We start from the raw sequence: 21,252 nt of genomic DNA, 5'->3' as shown, positions 1-21,252 counted from the left end.
AATTTTCTAAGATTTGGCTTAGCAGTGCACAGCCCGAAACTCGAATTTTAGATCGAGCGATTTTTGGCCTACGCGACCTAAATGAGAATTGAAGATCTCATTAATAGGAACTCAACGGTAAAAAGACAGACGAAAACGGAGTCCGTATGTAGAAGTTATGAATTTTACGCGGACATTTAACAGTATAATCTCCTCGTACTGTTAAAATTAAGATCGGTCGAGAATTAGCTGACGGAGTCAAAATGAAAGTTGTAGATCTTCTTTTTACCTACGCGTGGATATAAAGAACGTCGAAAACGGATCTTGTATGCGAAAGTTATGATTTTTTGAAAATCGGTTGATTTCCACCCTGTGTGCGATGCCACGTGTTAGCACCAGGCTGTGCCTGGTTGTCTCCAGCTGGCTCACGACGTGAGCATCAAGAAACTCACGACGTGAGTGACCCTCCAGCCCCTATAAATAAGAGGTGAAGCCTCCATTCTTCCTCACACCTCCCATCACTTCCCCCTCTCTCTAGAACCTCTCTCTAGCCCCGAAACCCCCCGAAAAGCCTAGGGAACCTCCCTAGCACGAGGCGGAAGCCCCGGAGCGCCCGACGACTCCGAGAAGAAGAGCTTTTCGGATCGGAAACGTTGCTCCAACGAAACCCGGTTTTTAATAAAAACCCGCTGTAAGTGAGTTATGCTTACCCTACTTTAAGTATAACTTACGTTTAAGTTCATTATCGTTATTATGAACTTATAAACATGATTTATCACGGATTCCAAGTCATTATACTGATTGATCTACTTATGGGGATGATGTCTAGGCTGTGATTTAGTGAGGTGTTTAAAGTGGGATTTCCAAACAGTATACTTCGTATACCAAACGGACCCTACCTCTGATATGATCCTACCTGGTTGTTCCTTACTTAATAGATCATGAAAGTAGACTTTGATTTAATGATGAATCTAGACTAATAATTAGTCGCAATAAAGATTAGACTAAAACTAAGCGATAATAATGTTAGGTTTCGTCGAAGGAAAATAGAATCGTTAGAAGCGAAGCGCTGCCCGAATTTGGAATCATCACTTTGACAAGTGAGTGCATAGTTACTTTCATCTTACACATAGATATGAAGTATTTTATATAAATTACGTGCTACGTGTGCATATTATCTGTATACTTGCTATCTATGCTGGATGAACGATTTATACATGTTTTAAATGATTTAAACTGTATATGTATTTTATATCTATGAAAATGTTGGGTAAAACATGGGTAGATGAAATAGTTGATGTGTGATAAAATGATGAGAGGCCTCAATGTTTAAGATGATCTAGCCATCTAGCGGAGTATAGATAACGACCACAGACTATTCTAGACAGTCCAGTGGAACACTAGCAGGCTCGTAACTTGAGTGTTTTTGAACTACGTATTCACTAGGTATTTTTGAACTAAGTGTTCACGATATGTTTTGAACTAAGTGTTCACCATATGTTTTGAACTAAGTGTTCACCAGATGTTTTGAACTGCGTGTTCACCAGATGTACCCTGTTGTATAAACCCTGACGACTATACGACTTAGTTCCTGTTGTATAAACCCTGGCGACTATGAGACTTAGTGCCTAAACCCTGATGACTATGCGACTTAGTGTCTGTTGAGTAAACCCTGGCAACAATGGATTTCGTGCCGATTCCTTAGGATGATCCTTAGGAATGAATGAACGAGGAATAGCTAATTTTTAGGGTAGATCCTTAAGAGTAAAGAAGATAATGGGGATGGGTAATTGGGTTGATTGTTTGATGTTTAAACATAATAATTATATTATTGTGGGTTGAAAACCCTATGTATTCACCAGGTTTCCCAACCTAACCCACTCTAGCTTATTTGTATCACAGGTGTCGATATGAAGTTACATTACACTTGAGAGATTAAGGAGATGTAAATCACTAGTGATAATGAATGTAAGTTCTGTTTATGCTTATGTTTCTGTATTGACAATGACATCCCAAATGTTTTAAAATGAATAAAAATACATTTCTTCGGAAATGCTTTGATAACTTATTTATCATGTTTTACTGGGAACAAATTCCGCAACATTTTTATTAAAAGAAGTACTCTGATTTTTATAAAGCATAAACAAAAATCGGTCTTGTCTGGCCGTGAAAATGGGGATGTCACAGCCTTTATAAGCCACAGTCAACGTTTTCATCATTTCTTGAGCTGAATCATAATTCTGTACTAGATGATACAAGTGATAGGGAAAAGAGTTTCTTATGGCTGTTGTAGCTTTCACATCAAGGCTAATGAGTCTCTTGTCATCATCGTCATAACTAGTTTCTAGCTTTTGCTTCAAGGGACAAAAGGGAGCATTGTTAACCATAGGTTGATACATAGGAACGTGAGGACCCTTCTCAACAATATTAAGCATCTCATAGTCCATGGTTTCAAGTACAACCATAGCTTTAGTTTTCCACATGGTGAAGTTGTGCTCATCGAAAGGAGGAATCTTGTTGATACCAAATGATTTGGGATTATAGGAGGTCGACATGATAACTTGAGTGTATCAAAAACCCGCTCTGATACCAATTGAATGTTTGTATAGATCGAATACACTTCAAGTATAGTTAACAAAGAACAAACTAAATAAACAAAGAACGAACAGAAAAATAAAGAACATGTGCAATCACAAAGATGTCTTTCACCAAAAAAGGGGTGTTCTCACCAAGAGAACGAAGGTCACAAAGACGTTCACCAAGACTTACATTAGCGTTTCACCCTAATGTTGATTATATACAAAATTATTCTAGTGAATTCCTTCAATCAAGGGATTGTATCTAATCTATACTAAGAACTGATCCTTATCACCAATATATCGGATCTAGTATCTAGTCTATACATATCCGTATAACTTCCTAATATACAAAGATTACATAAGATCATAATCTTCACCCTCACGATGATAAAGTCTTGAGGCGTTGGCGCTGGTGCTAACGCTGACACTGGTGGTCAGCGTATAAAGTGTTTGACACATCAGATCATAAGGTGTGACCTTACAGCTTTCCCGGACCCCCTTATTCCCGAGTTCACATTTAGTGTGCACCCCACACCTCCAAACTCGGTTAATAAATGGAGCGTGCCCTATCTCATTATTAATAATAATTACACCAAAATATGTTGATAACACTAAAATCACCAACAAACAGAACAAAATTAAATTTATGTTTGTTTTTTTATCTACAAATATTTTTGGCATTTTTTGTTTGTATTGTACATACCGCACGCAGACATTAGCATTTACAGACCATTTGTTTTTTAGAACACTGCAAACTTAAAAAGATCTATGCGTTCTCTTCTTAGTGCAGATATAGACTAGAGTTTTTTAACATCTTCGGACATTCAACATTCAGCCTAAAAAACACTTTCATATTTTAGTCATTCTATATCAATAACATAATTACATTTGTATTCAGTTACATTATGTTGTGCACTTAAAATCAAATTACTCATCGTAAAACATAAATATCAAATATATATATATATTAACTCATATCATTTTACTTTCATTTTTTTATATTACAACACACTGTTTAAAAATGACATAATTATCCTATTATCATTAAAATACAAAATAATTTACGCAGATATATTAATCATAATATAATGTCACAATAAAAAATAAAATAAAATAAGTGGTTATGAAAAAGAAAAGTGTTATACAATATGAAATTTGATACAGATTTATTAACTATTTATAATAAAGTCATAAAACGCTATGTTCAAAAGATGATTTTATTATAGAAAATATTGACCAAAGATAAAATATATAGTTTATCATTTTGTTGATCTCTATGAATAAATAACAAAGGGTACGTATGGTTCTAATGTGAAATCTCTTAAATTAATTGAACTTAAAATCAATATGAATTTGATAAAATATTTCAGTGTTGTAAATCTAGAACTATTTAAATTTTAATATTTTAACAATTCTATTAAGTTAAAAATAATAGTTTATTTAAATTTTAGTTTATTTTAGCAGTCTGTAAATGTTAAAAAACAAAAAGCCTTATCCATGTAGACTGTAGAAGTTTAGTCCAACTCTTCTACTGCAGAGGTCTATAGACTGTAGACTTTTTTGCATCTGAAATAACAAACAACACCAAAAGTTGTTATAGTATGATAGGTTTCAAACCTCCGTCCATGTAATTAGCTACATAAGAAGTGAATTAAACCACGAAACTTTAAGTTGACTTTTTTTTAGCATAACATTGCTACAAACAAGTACAAATTAAAATACAAAAATAACTAGAAAGGTTACCCCCGCTACGCGGGGGCCAGAAGCTTTTAATGTTGTTTCCGAATCGATAAATATGACAGACGTAGAAAGTGCAAGGATGAAAAGCCCGGGGGCCCCGGATCATTTTTTTCATGTTTTTATGAAAAAATGTACAATGGTGTAATAGAAAGAAATAAAAGTATGATGCTATAATACACAAAAAATGAAAGTATATGGCTATAATTAGAAAGATTTTTTTTGACAGGATTAAAAAAAAAAGATAAACTATTGGTGAGGAAGGGTAAATTGGTATCTCACAATTTGATGGCCAACCACTCCCTTTTCAAGCAGCTTTTCTCTTGATATACCCTAAACCAAAATACTCATTTCTCCCTTTTCCACCCGTATAACTTGTCAACTTTCCTACCTACAAAATAAAACATATTATAAGATATCTTGGTTTCTTTATTTTTAGTTTTTAATTTAAAAAAAATTAAATCATACCTTTTTTCCTTCAACTGTAATTGGAGTACCGGGTTTTACTGGGGATGAAAGTTGAATGCCCCATAATTTCTGTTTTATGCCATCGTATGTGATTAATCTGGATATGGTTTCTTGCCATTTCTAACAACCTGATACGATTTTTTGCTTTTTACTTTTTATTTTAATAAAATATTAAAAGAAAAAATAAAAAATATTTATTACCTCTGTTTAAACACACTGCATTCCAAAGACCAGCCTCCAGAACATTAAACTCATCGGTAAGCTCATTACCAGGTGTTGGGCTTCCTGTACATTCGAAAAATCTTTCCAATTATGGAATTGTACTTTTAATTATTTTTTTAATTATGAAAGTAAGTTTCTATTTTTCTTATTTGACCTTGAAGAATTCGATAGGTTTGAAATGCATTTGAACCCATTGGAGTTGCATTGTGAGTTAAAAGAGTTTTCCAAAGCATTCCTGCAGCTAATGGTGACATCATCAGTGAGAAACTTCTTCAGAGATAACATTTCCCACTGCCACAGTTACTGGATTACCGCTGACCTGGAATTCTAAACTTTTTAAATAATTTCTCCAAGTAAACAGTCACCAATTTTAGCAAAATAATAATCATTGTTATTACTTTAATAAAACTACATACAGAAATAACTTACATTGTAATGCTTATGTGATCCATAAGGCTGTCCAATAAATATAGTTTTAAAGTTATTTCATTAGAATATGTAATGAAATGGTCTAAAAATCTGCATTAAAGCCCTAATACAAAAAGCAAGAAGTTATAACCCTCAATATGGGAAACACAGGGGAATCGGAGAAGGAGAAACAGACGACGACGTTGGTTAAGGGCATGTTAAAAAACCAAATCGGGTGTCCGGTTCACCAACCTCACAGTCGCTGGAAACCCAGATAGAACCAAAAACCCACATAGAACTACCTTTGGCATATTATCTGACGCAACAAACAGATCACAAACCATTAGGTCGACCTAACATTAAGTTAGATGTAATTACAGGCATGATTTTATGTTTACCAGAGAGATCTATGACAGTTTCCACAACATGCTTTTTGCACTGTACAGATGTCCAAAATAATGTTCAGGAGACGAAGGAGAGTTGTTGAACGTGTATGAATTTGGCTAATTGTTGCGTATTGTTCGTTTATTAGACATTCATTAGATGTAAGAATGTCCAGCAACCCAACGACTGCAGCCAATGGTGTTGTCAATTCATGGCTGTCAAATGGTAACGTCAAAATCCAAATTGCTAACAGAAGTAAAAAAAAAATAGGAAAAAGATGAATCAATCATGAATATTAACCTCGGATTTGCTATAAATTGGCTGTTGTAGTTGCTAGATGCCCCTGCCTTTGTTCTTGCATCCAAATGGCTGATTAATTCACCGACAAATGAATAAGTGGAGAAGGCGGTAACTCAGCCGAAATCATTGGCCATTACAGTAAACACAATCCTAGCGGAGGTAGGCGACGGTGGAGGTGGGAGACGATGATCAAAACTAACTACCACCAACCAAAATCAGAGCAAGCAAATTGAAATTCGGAAGCAAAAAATAAAAAATAAAAAATAAAATAAAACTCTATTTCGATGCGTATACCAAAAGTAAACCCCAGAAAGACAACAAAGAACAAAAATTTAGAAAACAGAGCAGATTAAGCGAGGGAAGCTTAATATAGAAAAACAAAGACGAAGAAGAAACATACCTGGCCTGAAGAACGACAAAAAGACGACAGTCGATTGACGGGACGTCTCCAATTTAGGCGTAGTTGTCCGCTTCATGTTGAATCATCACCACCAGTCGACTTATTCACCGCGTACCCCATTCCAAGTCCCATTAGATAACAAAAAACAAAATCGAACCCTAAAATCGAAAGTTGAGAAGTGATTAAAAATCCGATTTCATCAAAAACTGACGGCTGAAAGCGAAAAAGTACAAAATTGCAAGATATTCTTACCTGATCAAAAGTAAAGAGGCGGTGGGGAAGGATCCGGAGGAAGTGACCATCGTATCGCTTTTGGGTTTCAGAGCTGATGGCACGTTGTGCGAGACAACCTACACAGATTTCTCGGCCACCCACTCCTCTGCTTGACTACCTCGCCACCGCTTGTGTCCGCTCGTGCTATTAGCAAAGCCAAAAGAAGGAGAGCAGGAACGTCGATGAAAACTTGGGGAGTAGAAGAAGAAGAAGCAGTCGATAGATGGAGCAGCGATGAAAGATAGAGTGAGCGGTGGTGGTGGTGAGAGCTTTATCGGGTTTAAGTGAGAAGATCAGAAGAAGAATGTAGAAGCGGTGGTTACCCGGGTGGAGTTAAATTACCGTTGGTGGTGATGTTGGGTAGATCTGTGAAGAAGACAGAACTTGAGCGGAAGACCTTGGGGAGCGAAAACTAAACTAAACATCGAGAATCGTTAAGCCGTAGATGAAAGAAATTACCTTACCAAGTGGAGGTGGAGGTGGAGGTGGAGGTCGGGTGGGGAAAGTTGTCGCTTGGAAGAGCATCAGACCGTGGAAGGAACTGGAAGGCAGAAGTCCATTTATGGAGGCGGTGGATTTGCAGAGGAGCGAAAGAAAGGAACGGCGAAAACCTGTGGATCAAACGGTGGTTTCAAGCAGAAGGTTTGGATAAGGACGGTGGAAAGGACCGATCTTTGGAAGGATGAGGGACCGGAAATGTAATTTAAGGGACCAAAATTGGGCAAAATGTCGCATGTTTACTGTTAAAACTTTTCACAACTTTAATATATATATATATATATATATATATATATATATATATATATAATAAACTAAAAAATAATCTAATCGATATTTGTGTCATAATCATGTAATTGTTGGAAAAATATGATCATATGTGGTTTTTTTTTTCATTTTGTATGACTGGATTTTAGTAAGGAAATCTAACTAGCAAAGAGCTTGAAAAACAAAACAATTACAAAAAGATAGTATTTATTGGGTTTTGCAACAACGATGTCCAAGTAATGCTAACAATACTGATCATATTCAAGAACCAATCAAAGAGGTAATAATGATCTTTTCAAACATACTACTTCACAAGATGGTCGACGATTAGAAAAACATATTGTTTTGTACCTCCAAATCATCAAAATCGTAGTCAAAATAATCACCTCAAGAGTTTTTCTCTTCAAAACCGTGAATATGCACATATCCACCTAAGTTATAAGCTCAAAATTACTGATGAAAAGAAAAAGAGGAAGGTCTAACCATTTCGCAACTCGCACCCAAATACAAGCAGCCACCTCACGAAACACGAACACATGGATTATGCTTCTAAATGCAAATTACATGAAGGACATAACATCGAGGGAACATCAATACCCCTATCCACCAAATTCTCCATTGTGAGAATTCTATTCAATAAGACAGTAAAATAAAGTAGGATCATACGTTGTCAGTAGTTTCTTAAACTCTTTTTAGGTTGATTAGACTTATTTACGAGCTTGTCGACTAATAAGACCTATTTGTTTAACACTCAATTGCAAGGTTTTCAACCAAGTTACAAAATCTTCCGATTAAAACTAATTCTTAAATTTAAGCTAATTCACTACATAAATAAGCTCTGATTAGTTATGTGAGAATTACAATAATGTTAAAACAAATATATCAACCATAAGTGAATTTTCTTATAAGCTCGGAAAACTGACAATTCATAAGGGCAAATTGCAAAAAAAAAAAAAAAAAAAAAAACAAAATCACTATATTACCATAAAATTTCGAATTTGACATCGAGTTTTTTTTCCGCAATTATGTGACTATATTTACAATTTTGTTGCAATATCAATAAAATTACCGGTTCAATCTGTTCTCCCGATAACTACTTTTTTCGAATTGCAATAAAGTCATTATGTTTACGAAAATTGCGATTTTGACACTGTGTTTTTCTCAATCATGTCACTATATTTACATTTTTGTTGCAATATCAACCAAATGACCGGTTACCATCAATCTAACACGGTACAAAATAAATGACATGATAATATTGTGACGTGGAAGCCATATCACACCTCTATGTGTCGAAGCGCGTTTTATGAAATGCATCTAACTCCACACGTCCAACATTATGCATTTAATAAAATGCGTCGTGACACATAGAGGTGTGATATGGCTTCCATGTCACAATATTATCATGTCATTTATTTTGTAACGTGTTAGATTGATGGTAACCGATCATTTGGTTGATATTGAAACAAAACTGTAAATATAGTGACATAATTGAGAAAAAAACACAATGTCGAAATTATAATTTTGGTAAACATAGTGAAGTACTTCATTGCAATTCGAAAAAATGGTTACCGGGAGAACAGGTAGAACCGATCATTTAGTTGATATTGCAACAAAATTGTAAATATAGTGACATAATTGCGAAAAAAATAACTCGGTATCAAATTCGAAATTTTGTGGTAATATAATGACTTTTTTGCAATTTGTCAATTTCATAATATCAATCAACATTTATTACGAAGTCAACGACTTTATTTACCACTTCAATCAATTAAATGGTTAATTGTGTAACCAAAAAAGGGATAATATCATTAAAAGCCTGAAGTTTGGCCGGAAATATCAGTTTTACCCTCCGATAGTTTTTTGGTTCGTTTATGCCGCAAACTTATAATTTTTTTTTGTCGATTTTGTCTTTTTTACCTGAATAATAGGTTTTCAGGTTACCATGAAATATTGATTGCGAAAAAACTCTTAAGTTTACAAATCATTTGCAAAAAAACCCTTAAGATTATAAACATAATATATATATATATATATATATATATATATATATATATATATATATATATATATATATATATATTCAAAATTTAGTAATATTAAATAGTTTTTTTAAATTTAAATATCAAAAGTTTATATCAAACCAATATAAATTTTACCGTACTTATCTTATGAAACCAAAACCGAAACATATTTTTACCTTTTTGTACGGTAAATTTTATATTGGTTCGATATAAACTTTTTATATTTAAATTTTAAAAATATATTTAGTTTTATCAAAATTTTAATATATTTCTTAATTAATACTCAAAGTTTTCAAAACAAAATAAAAAAACGTAATTAACTATGCAAAAAAAGTTAATCATATGAATAATATGACATTAATTAAATTAAATTAATTTTCTTTAAAAATAAAATAAAAATATTTTATATGTTTAAAAGGTTTGTATTTCAGAAATAATAACATATCATATTTTTTTATAAAAATAAATATATTTGTGTAATAACTTAGACACATATATTTATATTTTATATGTTTAAAATGTTTATGTCTGTGTTTCAGAAATAATAACTTATACAACTATATTTCTTTTTATACATAAGTATGATACATTATTATTTCTGAAACACAAACATTTTATAAAAAAATAATTGAATGAAAATAATGTCACTACATATTGACTATGATCACCTCCAAAACTGCTTTACGAGCCATGGATATATACAACTAATCCAAAAAACCACGTAAATCACGAATAAGAATAAGATTAGATAAGCTTATATCACACCAACGACTTATCTTCAGAAGAATTTGGGATGTCACTTAACACATGATGAGTACATGTCGAATACATTTCTGTAGAGTTGTTACAAATCGGGCATAAGGAACAAGGAATATCAATACCACAGATAGACAAGTTTGTTTTGATAGGAAAACAGTCCAAGACAACTCACTATTGAAATATATTAACCTTAGTAAGAAGGATTTTTTTTCATTCGATCTTTATAGGAAGCGATGTCACTTCGTGTTCATCAATACGAATTCGAGAATCATTAATAACATATTCCAGACCATTATTAAGATTTATAATCTTAAGGGCTTTTTTGCAAAATATTTGTAAAGTTAAGGGCTTTTTCGCAAATAACATTTCATGGTAACCTGGAAACCTGCTATTACAGGTAAAAGGGACAAAACCGACAAAAAAATGACAAGTTTGCGGTATAAACGAACCAAAGTCGGTAGGAGGGTAAAATCGACATTTTCCGTCAAACTTAAGGCTTTTTAAATCAAATAATCTAACGTTAAAGCTGGTGGGTGTCATACCATATTCACCACACTTTTCTACTGTCATGTCATTTTTTGCCACAACCCACAAAATTGGTGGGTGTCTTACCACACCCACCAAAGTACACATTTTTATACATGAAATACAACATTTGAAGGAATGCCTTTTTTTACCCGGGTGGTAAATCCATACCACAATCCAGCTTTACCGTATTTTTTTTTGCACCTCGATAAGGTGTTTACCGCATACCCATCTTACCGCGGTATGCGGTATAAGGTGCACCGTATAACCAAATTAATGTGATCAAAGTTAAATAGAATTAAGATAACGAAAATCGCATAGATAAAAAAATAGAAAATAATAATAATTAACAATTTAAATTCTGAATGCAAATGATTTAACCGTTTAATATTGCTAAAGGGGATTCAAAAATTGTTTCGATACTTCCAAACCTAAAAAATCTTCACATCATTCCTTACTCCTTTTTCGTACGTAAAAGAAGCAGACCCTAAAACGTGATGCGTGATATCTGATATGTATACGTATACGTATCTTCAAAAAAAAACAAAAAAACAAAAAAAACAAAAAAAAAACCCAAAAAAAACAGAAAACAAAAACCCGATCCCTTCTTTTTCTTGTTGTGAAAAAGGTGATGCCCTTTTTCGGTCACGTGAGCCTTCTTTTGGATTAAAAAACGGGCTGCCAAATTCATTTTGTTATTGGGCCATAGTTAATCACAAACAATAATATGGAATAGACTAATTTTCATTAATGATTTTTATGATTTTAAAATTATTTCTAAAACAGTTTTTATAAGCTTTTTTTTTTATATGAATGGTCTATTTCAGTAAAAGTTGGTACGTTAATGATCTTCATTTTAATTCATATATAATGTTCGTTAGAGCAAGACATTAAATCATCATAATTACTATTTGTATTTTTTTTTCTAAAACTTGGTATAAAGATCATTTATAAAAAATTCTGAAACCATTATTTGTAAAATTTTAAAAAATTCTATTAAATTTTATATTAATTATCAGAATTCAAATAAAAAGGCAAAAAAACTAAAATATATAAAATGTAATATTTATTTAAATAAAAAAGTAGAACTTACTAATTTTAATCAACATGCAAATATATTTTATTTAAAATATACATAATTGTGATATCTAAACTTTGTCTAAAATATTTACACTACAATAATAATTAAATATTTTTATTTTTTTTATCTAAAAATATTTGAAGTATAAAAACATCATTTTATCTACTTTTAATTTTTACGTGATATGATTTGAAAAATTTATCTTCATATGGTTAATTCTTTTAGCATGTCAGTACGTTAAAAAAAAGGCTAAAGTGATTATAAGCATATAACTATTTTATTATTAGCTATCTATTTTGCTTTGAAAAATTTCTATCTTTATTATAAGGGAAATATTTGATAAAGTCTCAATATTTTGATTTATTTTACGGTTTAATCATAACATTTATTTTTTGAATAAAAAGTTATGATTATCTAATTTTATAAGATAATCTGTCATTTTCAGTTGAAAAAAAATTAAAGACGTTATTTTGATAATTTGGGCAAAATGAAAAATATTCGAAACTTTTCTGTTCAAAAAGTAAATGTTGAGATTAAATCATAAACTGAACCAAAATATTGACACTTTTTCAGAGATTTCTCTTATTATAAAAAATATATTCAAAATTTGATAAATCTAATTAATTTTATTAAATAAAATATCAAAAGTATCGAATTATTAAAAAAATTATCTTACATAATTCTAGGGCTGGCAAATATGTACCATAGAGAACCAAGCAACATGTTACCAACCGAACCAATAGAATTGGTAGCCAACATGTTCGGTAACCAATACGTTTGGTCAGTATTACCATACCAATTAAGTAACTTGGTACGGTAACAGTATAAAATTTTGAATACCACGGTTGTACCGTACCAACCAATTCATATATATATATATATATATATATATATATATATATATATATATATATATATATATATATATATATATATATATATATATATCAATTAATACATATGAAGAAATATTAATTATCACATTTTTATGTTTCAATTAAGAGTAGCAAGTCTGGCATTACGTATACGTTACTCGATTACTTGTATATTATTCAAAACAAGAAAACCAAAAACAATTAACTAATCACTTCTTAGACTAGTATATATTTTTTTGTTAATTCTTTATATATAATGTTTACAATTAAGACGGTGAGACAACGGTATAGTTACTATATAACAACGTAATAGTTGAATACATTTACTTTGTATTGTGCATGATAGTTATTTTATTTTATATGCATATAAAAGGTACTAAACATCAATGACAATTTTTTTTGTTTAATTTGTTTTCGATTATGGAAAATTTTCTAACCGTTGGGTGGTTGGATGATGATTACAATGTGAAGCCTAATATAGTTAATCATATGTCAAACTCTTCAAATATAAAAATTAGTTAAAGCATTTGGTATATACCAGTACCAATATGTACCAACCAAATTTTTTGGTAACCAAATAAATTGGTACCAAGTATAGTTGGTACGGTACTGGTAGTTAAATTCTCCTACCAACTATAGTTGGTACGGTACACGGTTTGAAGAAAAAAAAGTCGGTACCGTACCAATTCCACCCCTATATAATTTGGATTTAACTTTTAACCAAACCAATTTAATTTAATTGGTTTGGTTAGAAGTTGAATCCGAATAACATATGATATATTTTTTTTTATTAATTTGATAATTTTTTTTTGATATTTTATTTAATAAAGTTATTTAGTTTTATCAAATTTTAAATATATTATTTAATAAAGAGAAAAAAAAAATCAAAGCAAAATTAAACAAGGTTTGAGAGCTAATAATAAAATAGTTAATGCTCATAATCATTTTAGGCTTTTTTTTAACCTATGAAATGCTAAAATAATCAATCATATGAAGATAAATCTCTAAACTTATATAATGTAAAAAAAAAGTAAATAAAGTTATGCTTTTTATATTTCAATATTTTTAAATAAAATAATAGTAAATGAAAATATTTAATTATTTCTATAGTTTAAATTTTTTAGATAAAGTTTAGGTATCAAAAAATATTTATATATTAAATAAAATATAATTACATGTTGATTAAAATTAGTAAAATTTATTTTTTATTTTTATAAATATTATCTTTTTCTATGTTTTTAGTTTCTTATTATAATAATTAATACAAAGCTTAACGGAGATTTTTAAATTTCATAAATGGTCATTATGGGAAGTTCCTGAAAATTTGGAGAAAATGACAAATTTAGCCAAATACACTAATGACCTTACAAATTTAGCCAAAAAAAATCGAAATTGCAAAATTAGCCACTGATTTAGCCAAATACACAGTTGTGCTTTAGGCACTTGTACATTCACAGATGGAAAAGTCCGTCTGCGATTTTCACTATTCCATCTGCGATTTTCCATCTGATTTCTATAAAAGGTTTTTTTTCCTTCATTTTTCACTCTTCAATACAGAAAAACTCTCTCTCTCTCTCGGGGATTCCTTTGGACGAATTTTTGAAGAAAATGGAGGATTATTTCAACAATCCCGCAAATATGGTTAGATTTTAACTCTTTTAATGTTTTAATTAACATTTATTTAGTATATGTGTTTATTATTTTATTATTTATTGTATTAGTTAGTGTAAAAAAATGAAATTATATTGTTTGTGATAGGGTAATTTTGTTGTATTTGATAGTTTTAATATTTGTTATTAGTAAACTTGAAGTTTAAATGCTATTTTGTTAGTCGTTGTATGAATGTACAAGTGGAGATTGCGTAGAGTGTGCATCGGGTGGTTGTACATTTAGTAAAATGGTTAGAATATGCTCATTTTTTTAAGTTATTAGTTAAATAAATTGTTAGAATAATGTTTACAATATGTTTTGGTTAGTGGTTTAAGTTGATAAATTGATATAGCATGGTTATAATAGGTTATTTGTCGTTTGTATAGTTGTTGTATAACTTGAAAAATTGTATATTCTTATCGTGTAATTGTTTTTATAAATTGAAAAATGATTAAATTACAGTATGTGGACAATAGTCGTTTGTATATATATTTGTCGTATAAGTTGAAAATTTGTATATATTTGTTTTTGAAGTATAAAAATTTTTATAGTATCGTTAGAAAATTTTATAATATGTGTACAATAGTGGTATTAGTAGAAAAGATTTGATAGTATCTATAGAAAATGTTATTTTATATAATATGAAAGTTAAAAATTGTTTGTATATTTGTCGTATAACTTGGAAAATTGTTAATTTAGTTGTCGTTTTATTTGAAAAATTGTTTGTTTATATGGTTAGAAAATGTTATTTTATATAATTAGAAAGATAAAAATTGTTTGTATATTTGTCGTATAACTTGGAAAATTGTTTATATATTTGTCGTTTAAGTTGAAAAATTGTTATACTATGTGTATGTTATTGTTTTTTATCGTAAATATATAAATTATTTATTAAATATTTGTATTTGCATTGTTATTATTGTTTATGTTATTATTGCACTTAATAATCATATATTTTAAAACGAAATATTTGTTTAGTTCTCTAATATGTTTTTGTGTTTTGTGCAGCATGATTTTAATTATTTCAATGTGAAAGCAATTGTAAACTTAAAAGGCTCGGGTGTAATATATGGGAAGTATTTGAAGTGTTAGATGGTGTCAGACGTGACATATTTAGAGATACCGTATTTGGTTATTTGTTGGATGTCCCTCGTTTACAAGGGGACGAATTGTTGTTCCATAAAATGTTCATTCATCAGATCCGGCCGGACGCTGTTTTATCTCCAGATGGAATAAAACGGTTATATTTTAGAGTAGGCGATACGAAAATGGTATATGGGCCGGAAGAGTTTTGTTTGATAACCGGCTTCAATTTTGGGGAGTATCCAAAAAACATCGGGAAAAAAGTGTCATAAAAAAAAGTAACTGATAAAAAAAGATGTTTATTGCGTGAGCGGCTATTTCTGAACTATACAAATAGTTCGGTGAAAATCGGTGACCTGAAAAGTTTTATTTTAAATCAACCATTCTTAGAAGTTGAAGACGCCGATGCGGTTAGAGTATGTTTGATATACATTTTGTGTGAAGGTTTTTTGGGAAAAGAAATAAATGATCGGGTGCCTCAAGATTGGTTTTTTTTGCTGAGAATTTGGATGTCTGGAACAGGTATATTTTGTTTACGTTGAAAGTTTTATATTATTAATGTTAATTTATATTATAACTAATTTTTTTTTGTTTTGTTAGTTTCGCTTGCGGTAGCTATCTATGGGGTTTTACGTATGATGACCTTGAGGATACATGGAACAAGATAAATAAATATTTATCACTTCCTGAGCGTCGTCAAACTTTAAAATACTCCGTCTCAGGATTTACGGCTCCAATAAGGGTATAAAACTTTACTTATATTTAAATTGTTTTATTGTTATGTTTTTTATTTTTATTTTAACTTTTATTACTATAATTGTAAAAATTGTAGATATGGATATATGAGAGGCTTCCGGCTGTTCGTGCATGTGTATTTGTATTGAGGAAAAATAGAGACATGCCTCGGATGAAACGATGGAGTGGGACAAAACAATTGAAATGAGTTGATGTGAACAAGATTTTTTCAAAGATACAGGATTATAAATATTTTTTTTATTATTAATAAACTTCATTATTATACTTTTATATGCATTTTTAATATGTTAAATTTTTTAGGAGGGACAACCACCAAGACAAAACATGTTACCGAGTGATGGTGAGATGACATCTTGTTATTATATGTCATTTCAAGAGTATGTATATGGTGAACGGAAATCAGTTCCATCCCCAGTACGAGACCATTTTAGGAGACAAGACGAATCTTCGTCTAGTATGTTGTCCAGTGGTCGCTCTCATGGTAGAGGTAGGGGCAGTGGGAAACACAACCTAGACGAGGTGTTGAAACGGCTACATGCACTGGAGCAGCATGTGTTTATGAACCGAGAACCTATAGAGGTTTTTGTTGAAGAAGTGAATAATGAAGAATTTTGGAATGACATCAGTTTTGAGGAGCCTGCAGTATTCCAAACAAAATTTGATGAACGGGTTAGTTACACGCTACATTATTTTTTTAATTTTATTAACATCTATGAATATTTGTGTTCATATTTTATATTTGAAAAAGTAGGTTGTACAAGATGAAGTGATGAATAAAAATAATACAACTGAAATTTTTTTTGGTGATATTGAAGACGACAAGGTTGTTATAGATATTACCTTTACGATTTTAATAATTAATTTTTAATGTGTCTTTCGTTAATAAGTATAATGTTTTATTTTTAATGTAGGAGTTCGAGGAGAGGAATGACAATGCGGGGAACAAATTTGATGATGATGTGTTTGATGTAAATGATTATAATGAAGCTAAAGAGGTTCTTATACTTACATTTATTTTTATTTTGTTTTTAGTAGATTGAAACATTTTTTTAATTAGAGATTATTGCTTATTAAATTAGGTGTCGGACGAAGATGAAGTAATAATTACGGGAAATATAGATTATTAAGATGATTATGGTGTTGATGGCAAAGAAGTTACACCCGATAAACTGAGGACTCGAAAACCATCACAATATTTGTGCCCTCCTTACACCGAGGTATTCGTTTAATTTATAAACTTATAATTTTATGTTTATGTGAATTATCTGAAAGATAGAGATTTAAACATTTGAATATTGTTTTTAGTTGCACACGACACCGAAGCAAAAAAGAAGAGCATAAAAGAAGGTTGATATCAAATCAACAAGCCCCGTTCCTCCTCCAGCTTTTGCTGTTGCTCACGACTTCTCCGTGTTGCGCCTGCAACCTTACGTAGCAGGCGGTGAGGTTGTCATCCACAATTATTTATTTCATTCATATGATGTCCAACATCGTTTGTTTAATTTCGTGTTAGATAGAGATTTTTGGAGCACCTTGTTTGGGCATACACACGACGGATGGTTGGAGTCATCGGTAAATAATTGTTAATTTATTATTTTAAAAGTAATTTATTTTTTAGTCAATAACAAAAGTATCATAATTTTGTGCAGCATATAACCATTTGGTATAGACTATTGATGGAGAGACGGTTTGAGGGCGACCGACATACAATAATGCCTCCAAATTTTTTTGTTTCCCATGCTTTGGAAGAAGGGCAGGATTGGAGGGCGTTTATGGCTGGTATTGCTACGTACCCCAACTTCATGGTTGCTTGGTGGGATGTCGATACGGTAAACTTAATTTTTTATATTGAAAATATTATCGTTATTGTCGTTATGTTTTTGTATTGTGATATAAAAAACATAATTTTATTTTCTGATCCTTATACAGGTCCTATTGTCGATTCATTCATCCCCTAATCACTGGCTATTTGGGGAACTACGATTGGCGTCAATGGAAGTCCATATTTATGACAGTCTCGGTAGAGTGGCTTATGAAAAATTCAAATCTGATGGAACCTTTACCAAATTTGAATCTCGGGTGGCAAATTATTTGGACAAGATTAACTATTGGGCCCGAAGGAACATCCCAATGATTCCATTGAATATGCAATTCATTCATGAAGAAAATGTTCCCCAACAAAGTAGTCATTTGGGAGATTGTGGTGTTTTTGTTTGTATGTTTATGGAGCAATTAGTTTCAGGTCAACCAATACGTGAACTTATTGACCCAAAGAACGCAGCTTTAGAGTTTCGCCAACGGATGACAAAAATTTATTGGGGGTCGAGTCTTGGTCCTATGTAGTTGGATTATATTTTTGTATATGTAAATTAATGTTGGATTTGATTATTAGTTTATTTTTAGTTTTAACGTTACAACAATTACAACAAATTAATGACCTACTAATAACTTATCAATACTTACAACATAAGAACGACAACAACATTTGTTTTAACGTTACAAGTACACTGTTCTAAACATAAGTACAAATACAACAATTTATTGACCTAACAACTTCAAAACTATCAAAACAATATTAAAAAGCTTACAACTTGTAAACAAGAACTGCCAAGAACAACACCCAACTACAAACCAACGCTATCTTTAACTTCTTATTTTCTGATTGAAAGAGCTTATTAGAGTTAGCTACTTTAGCTATTACCATAGATGATTGGTCCTTCTCTTCATCAACCCAACTGATAAACCCGCATTTTGGTCCCTGTAAATTTAAACATTGACAGTAACAATTGTTGCCATGTAAACACGAGGGTTTAAATATGAATGACGTTAAGAACATGATACCATATATGGGCAAGCGTAAAACAATCTTCCTGGGTTTTTAGCTGTACCCGAAATCCTAATGATACGTTCACCTCCGCAATTACAGTATGCCATTCGCCTTTTTTAGTCTATCTAATATGAATTAATTTCACATATAAATTTAATGGAGTTACATTACACCCATTTATAGAAGAAATTTTATTAGAAACAAGTATCTTTGACTATGAAATGAACTGGTTTGACTACGAATTTAAAAAGTTGAACTATGAACTGCATACTAGTACATTGTCTTGTCTTGTCGGTCAGTGATGTTTGACTATGAAATGAACTGGTTTGACTACGAATTTAAAAAGTTGAACTATGAACTGCATACAAGTACATTGTCTTGTCTTGTCGGTCAGTGATGTTTGACTATGAAATGAACTGGTTTGACTACGAATTTAAAAAGTTGAACTATGAAATATGAACTGTAGAGAAACACCAATTTATATATAATTAAAATTGTATTTGTGTGATGATTATAATACACTTTCATTGCTTGTGAAAATGAGTACTTACACCGAAAGAAGCTTTACTCAGCTACCAATGTTCCTGCATAATCTACAAAGAACAAATCCTAATACCTTCACATCCATCAAGAAAACGGATACCAACCGCTTTCAATTCTGTTTTGTGGCTTTAGGTTGCGTGGTATAACATAATAGTTTTATTTACTTACTTAAGATTTCTTGCTAATGTATCTCGTGTACTCTTTACTTATCAGTAATTTATGTTTGTTTTTTTATGCAGATTCGTACCTTTCTTAGGTGCATGATACCGTTGATATATGTGGGTTATTTACCCCTTCTTGGGAGCTATCTGACAACAATGTACTTCGCAGTGGCTTTAGATGGAAATCATGAACCCCTACACTTAGCAATTGGTTTGGGAACCTTAGAGTGTGAAGAATCATGGAGATGGTTCATGATGAGGTTAAAAGATTGTTTAGGTGAGGATACAGAGGTTGGTTTCATAAGCAACCTATGTGATAAAATAGACTTTGGTGTTCAGAGTGCCTACCCAGATTCGTATCATGGATATTGTCCTAAAGATATAGCTCGAAAAATACGTGAGTCTGTCGGACATAACGATACGGAAGTCGAATCGTTGTTTTGGAAGTCATGCAATGCATATAGCGTTCATGATTTTTACTTGTGTCTGGAAAGGTTGCAAAGTGCATGTAGGAAACCACCTTTCTGCACCTTGCTTAGGAGTCCAATTTATTGGCTTGACAATATAGCAATTTCAAAATGGACACGAGCATTTTTCCCAAAAGTACGTTACAATGTTAAATCGATTGACGTCCCTGAAATTTTGCAAATTATATCCACACGTGAGTTTCCTATAACAACGATAATTGAGGTAATCAATATGTCGATACAATCAAAGTATGGTGAACGGGCTGAAGTGGCGGGTAAGGGAGATTGTTATATTTAGTTTTTTTCTTGTGTTATTATTTTTCTAAAATTATCAAATTTTCCAGGGAGGTTGTCTGGTGGGTTGACCCCTTATGTTGAGAGTAAAGTTCAAAAACGTGTCAACAAGTCTTATAATTGGATGGCAAGACGTTTGTATGGGGATACATTTGAAGTCGATGACAATTTTGCCACCACCAACGTACAACTTGAACGAAGGGTATGTAGTTGTGGGAAATGGCAAAAAGCGGTATACCATGTGGCCACGCTATAGCATGTCTAAGAACCCGTACGTCTGAAGCCATTCACGAAATGGTTGATTACAAGTTCACTAATTTCGTGTATCGACTTGCATATGGATCTGAGTTGATGAATACTATACCATCACATGTGCTTTGGGAAATACCAAATGAAACGATGGTCCTGTTACCTCCCTCAATGCAGTAGTTATTCATGTAGCCCCTTTATATTTTATGTCGTATTATGTATTAGTTATTTATGTACCCCGTTTTTATTTTATGTCGTGTTATGTATTAGTTATTCATGTACCCCGTTTATATTTTATGTCGTATTATGTATTAGTTATTTATTTTATGTCGTATTATGTATTAGCGATTGAGGAAACAACATACATTAAAAGTAAGGGACATTTATTAAATAGTAACAAAACACACATACAACAACAAGCAACTTAACTAACGAAAAACAAT

General features: G+C 31.5%; 1 protein-coding gene and 1 long non-coding RNA gene across 2 annotated transcripts; one reads left to right on the top strand and one right to left on the bottom strand.

Annotated features, from left to right (window-relative positions):
• Nucleotides 1-4,586: 4,586 nt before the first annotated feature.
• On the bottom strand, nt 4,587-5,254 carry LOC145162657 (uncharacterized). Its single transcript, XR_013739231.1, has 4 exons — nt 5,140-5,254; nt 4,965-5,048; nt 4,764-4,891; nt 4,587-4,686 (listed from the first exon to the last, which is right to left on the bottom strand). It is a non-coding gene; the product is annotated as an uncharacterized LOC145162657 (long non-coding RNA).
• Nucleotides 5,255-19,634: 14,380 nt separating this feature from the next.
• Nucleotides 19,635-20,816, top strand: LOC145164134 (uncharacterized). Its single transcript, XM_079082859.1, has 3 exons — nt 19,635-19,778; nt 19,878-20,541; nt 20,611-20,816. The coding sequence occupies exons 1-3, from the start codon at nt 19,635-19,637 to the stop codon at nt 20,814-20,816; spliced, it is 1,014 nt and encodes a 337-aa protein (XP_078938985.1).
• Nucleotides 20,817-21,252: the final 436 nt, after the last annotated feature.

The sequence above is a fragment of the Lactuca virosa genome, chromosome 3, assembly GCF_052849685.1.
Source record: "Lactuca virosa cultivar CGN04683 chromosome 3, Lactuca_virosa_CGN04683_v6, whole genome shotgun sequence".
NCBI lineage: Eukaryota > Viridiplantae > Streptophyta > Magnoliopsida > Asterales > Asteraceae > Lactuca > Lactuca virosa.
This window is presented reverse-complemented; position numbering and strand designations above follow the sequence as displayed.

Coding starts and splice junctions, on each gene's coding strand:
- LOC145164134 (XM_079082859.1), top strand. CDS start 19,635: ATGAGTACTTACACCGAAAGAAGCTTTACTCAGCTACCAATGTTCCTG. Junction 19,779..19,877: donor TTGTGGCTTTAGGTTGCGTG/GTATAACATAAT, acceptor TTTTTTATGCAG/ATTCGTACCTTTCTTAGGTG. Junction 20,542..20,610: donor TGAACGGGCTGAAGTGGCGG/GTAAGGGAGATT, acceptor CAAATTTTCCAG/GGAGGTTGTCTGGTGGGTTG.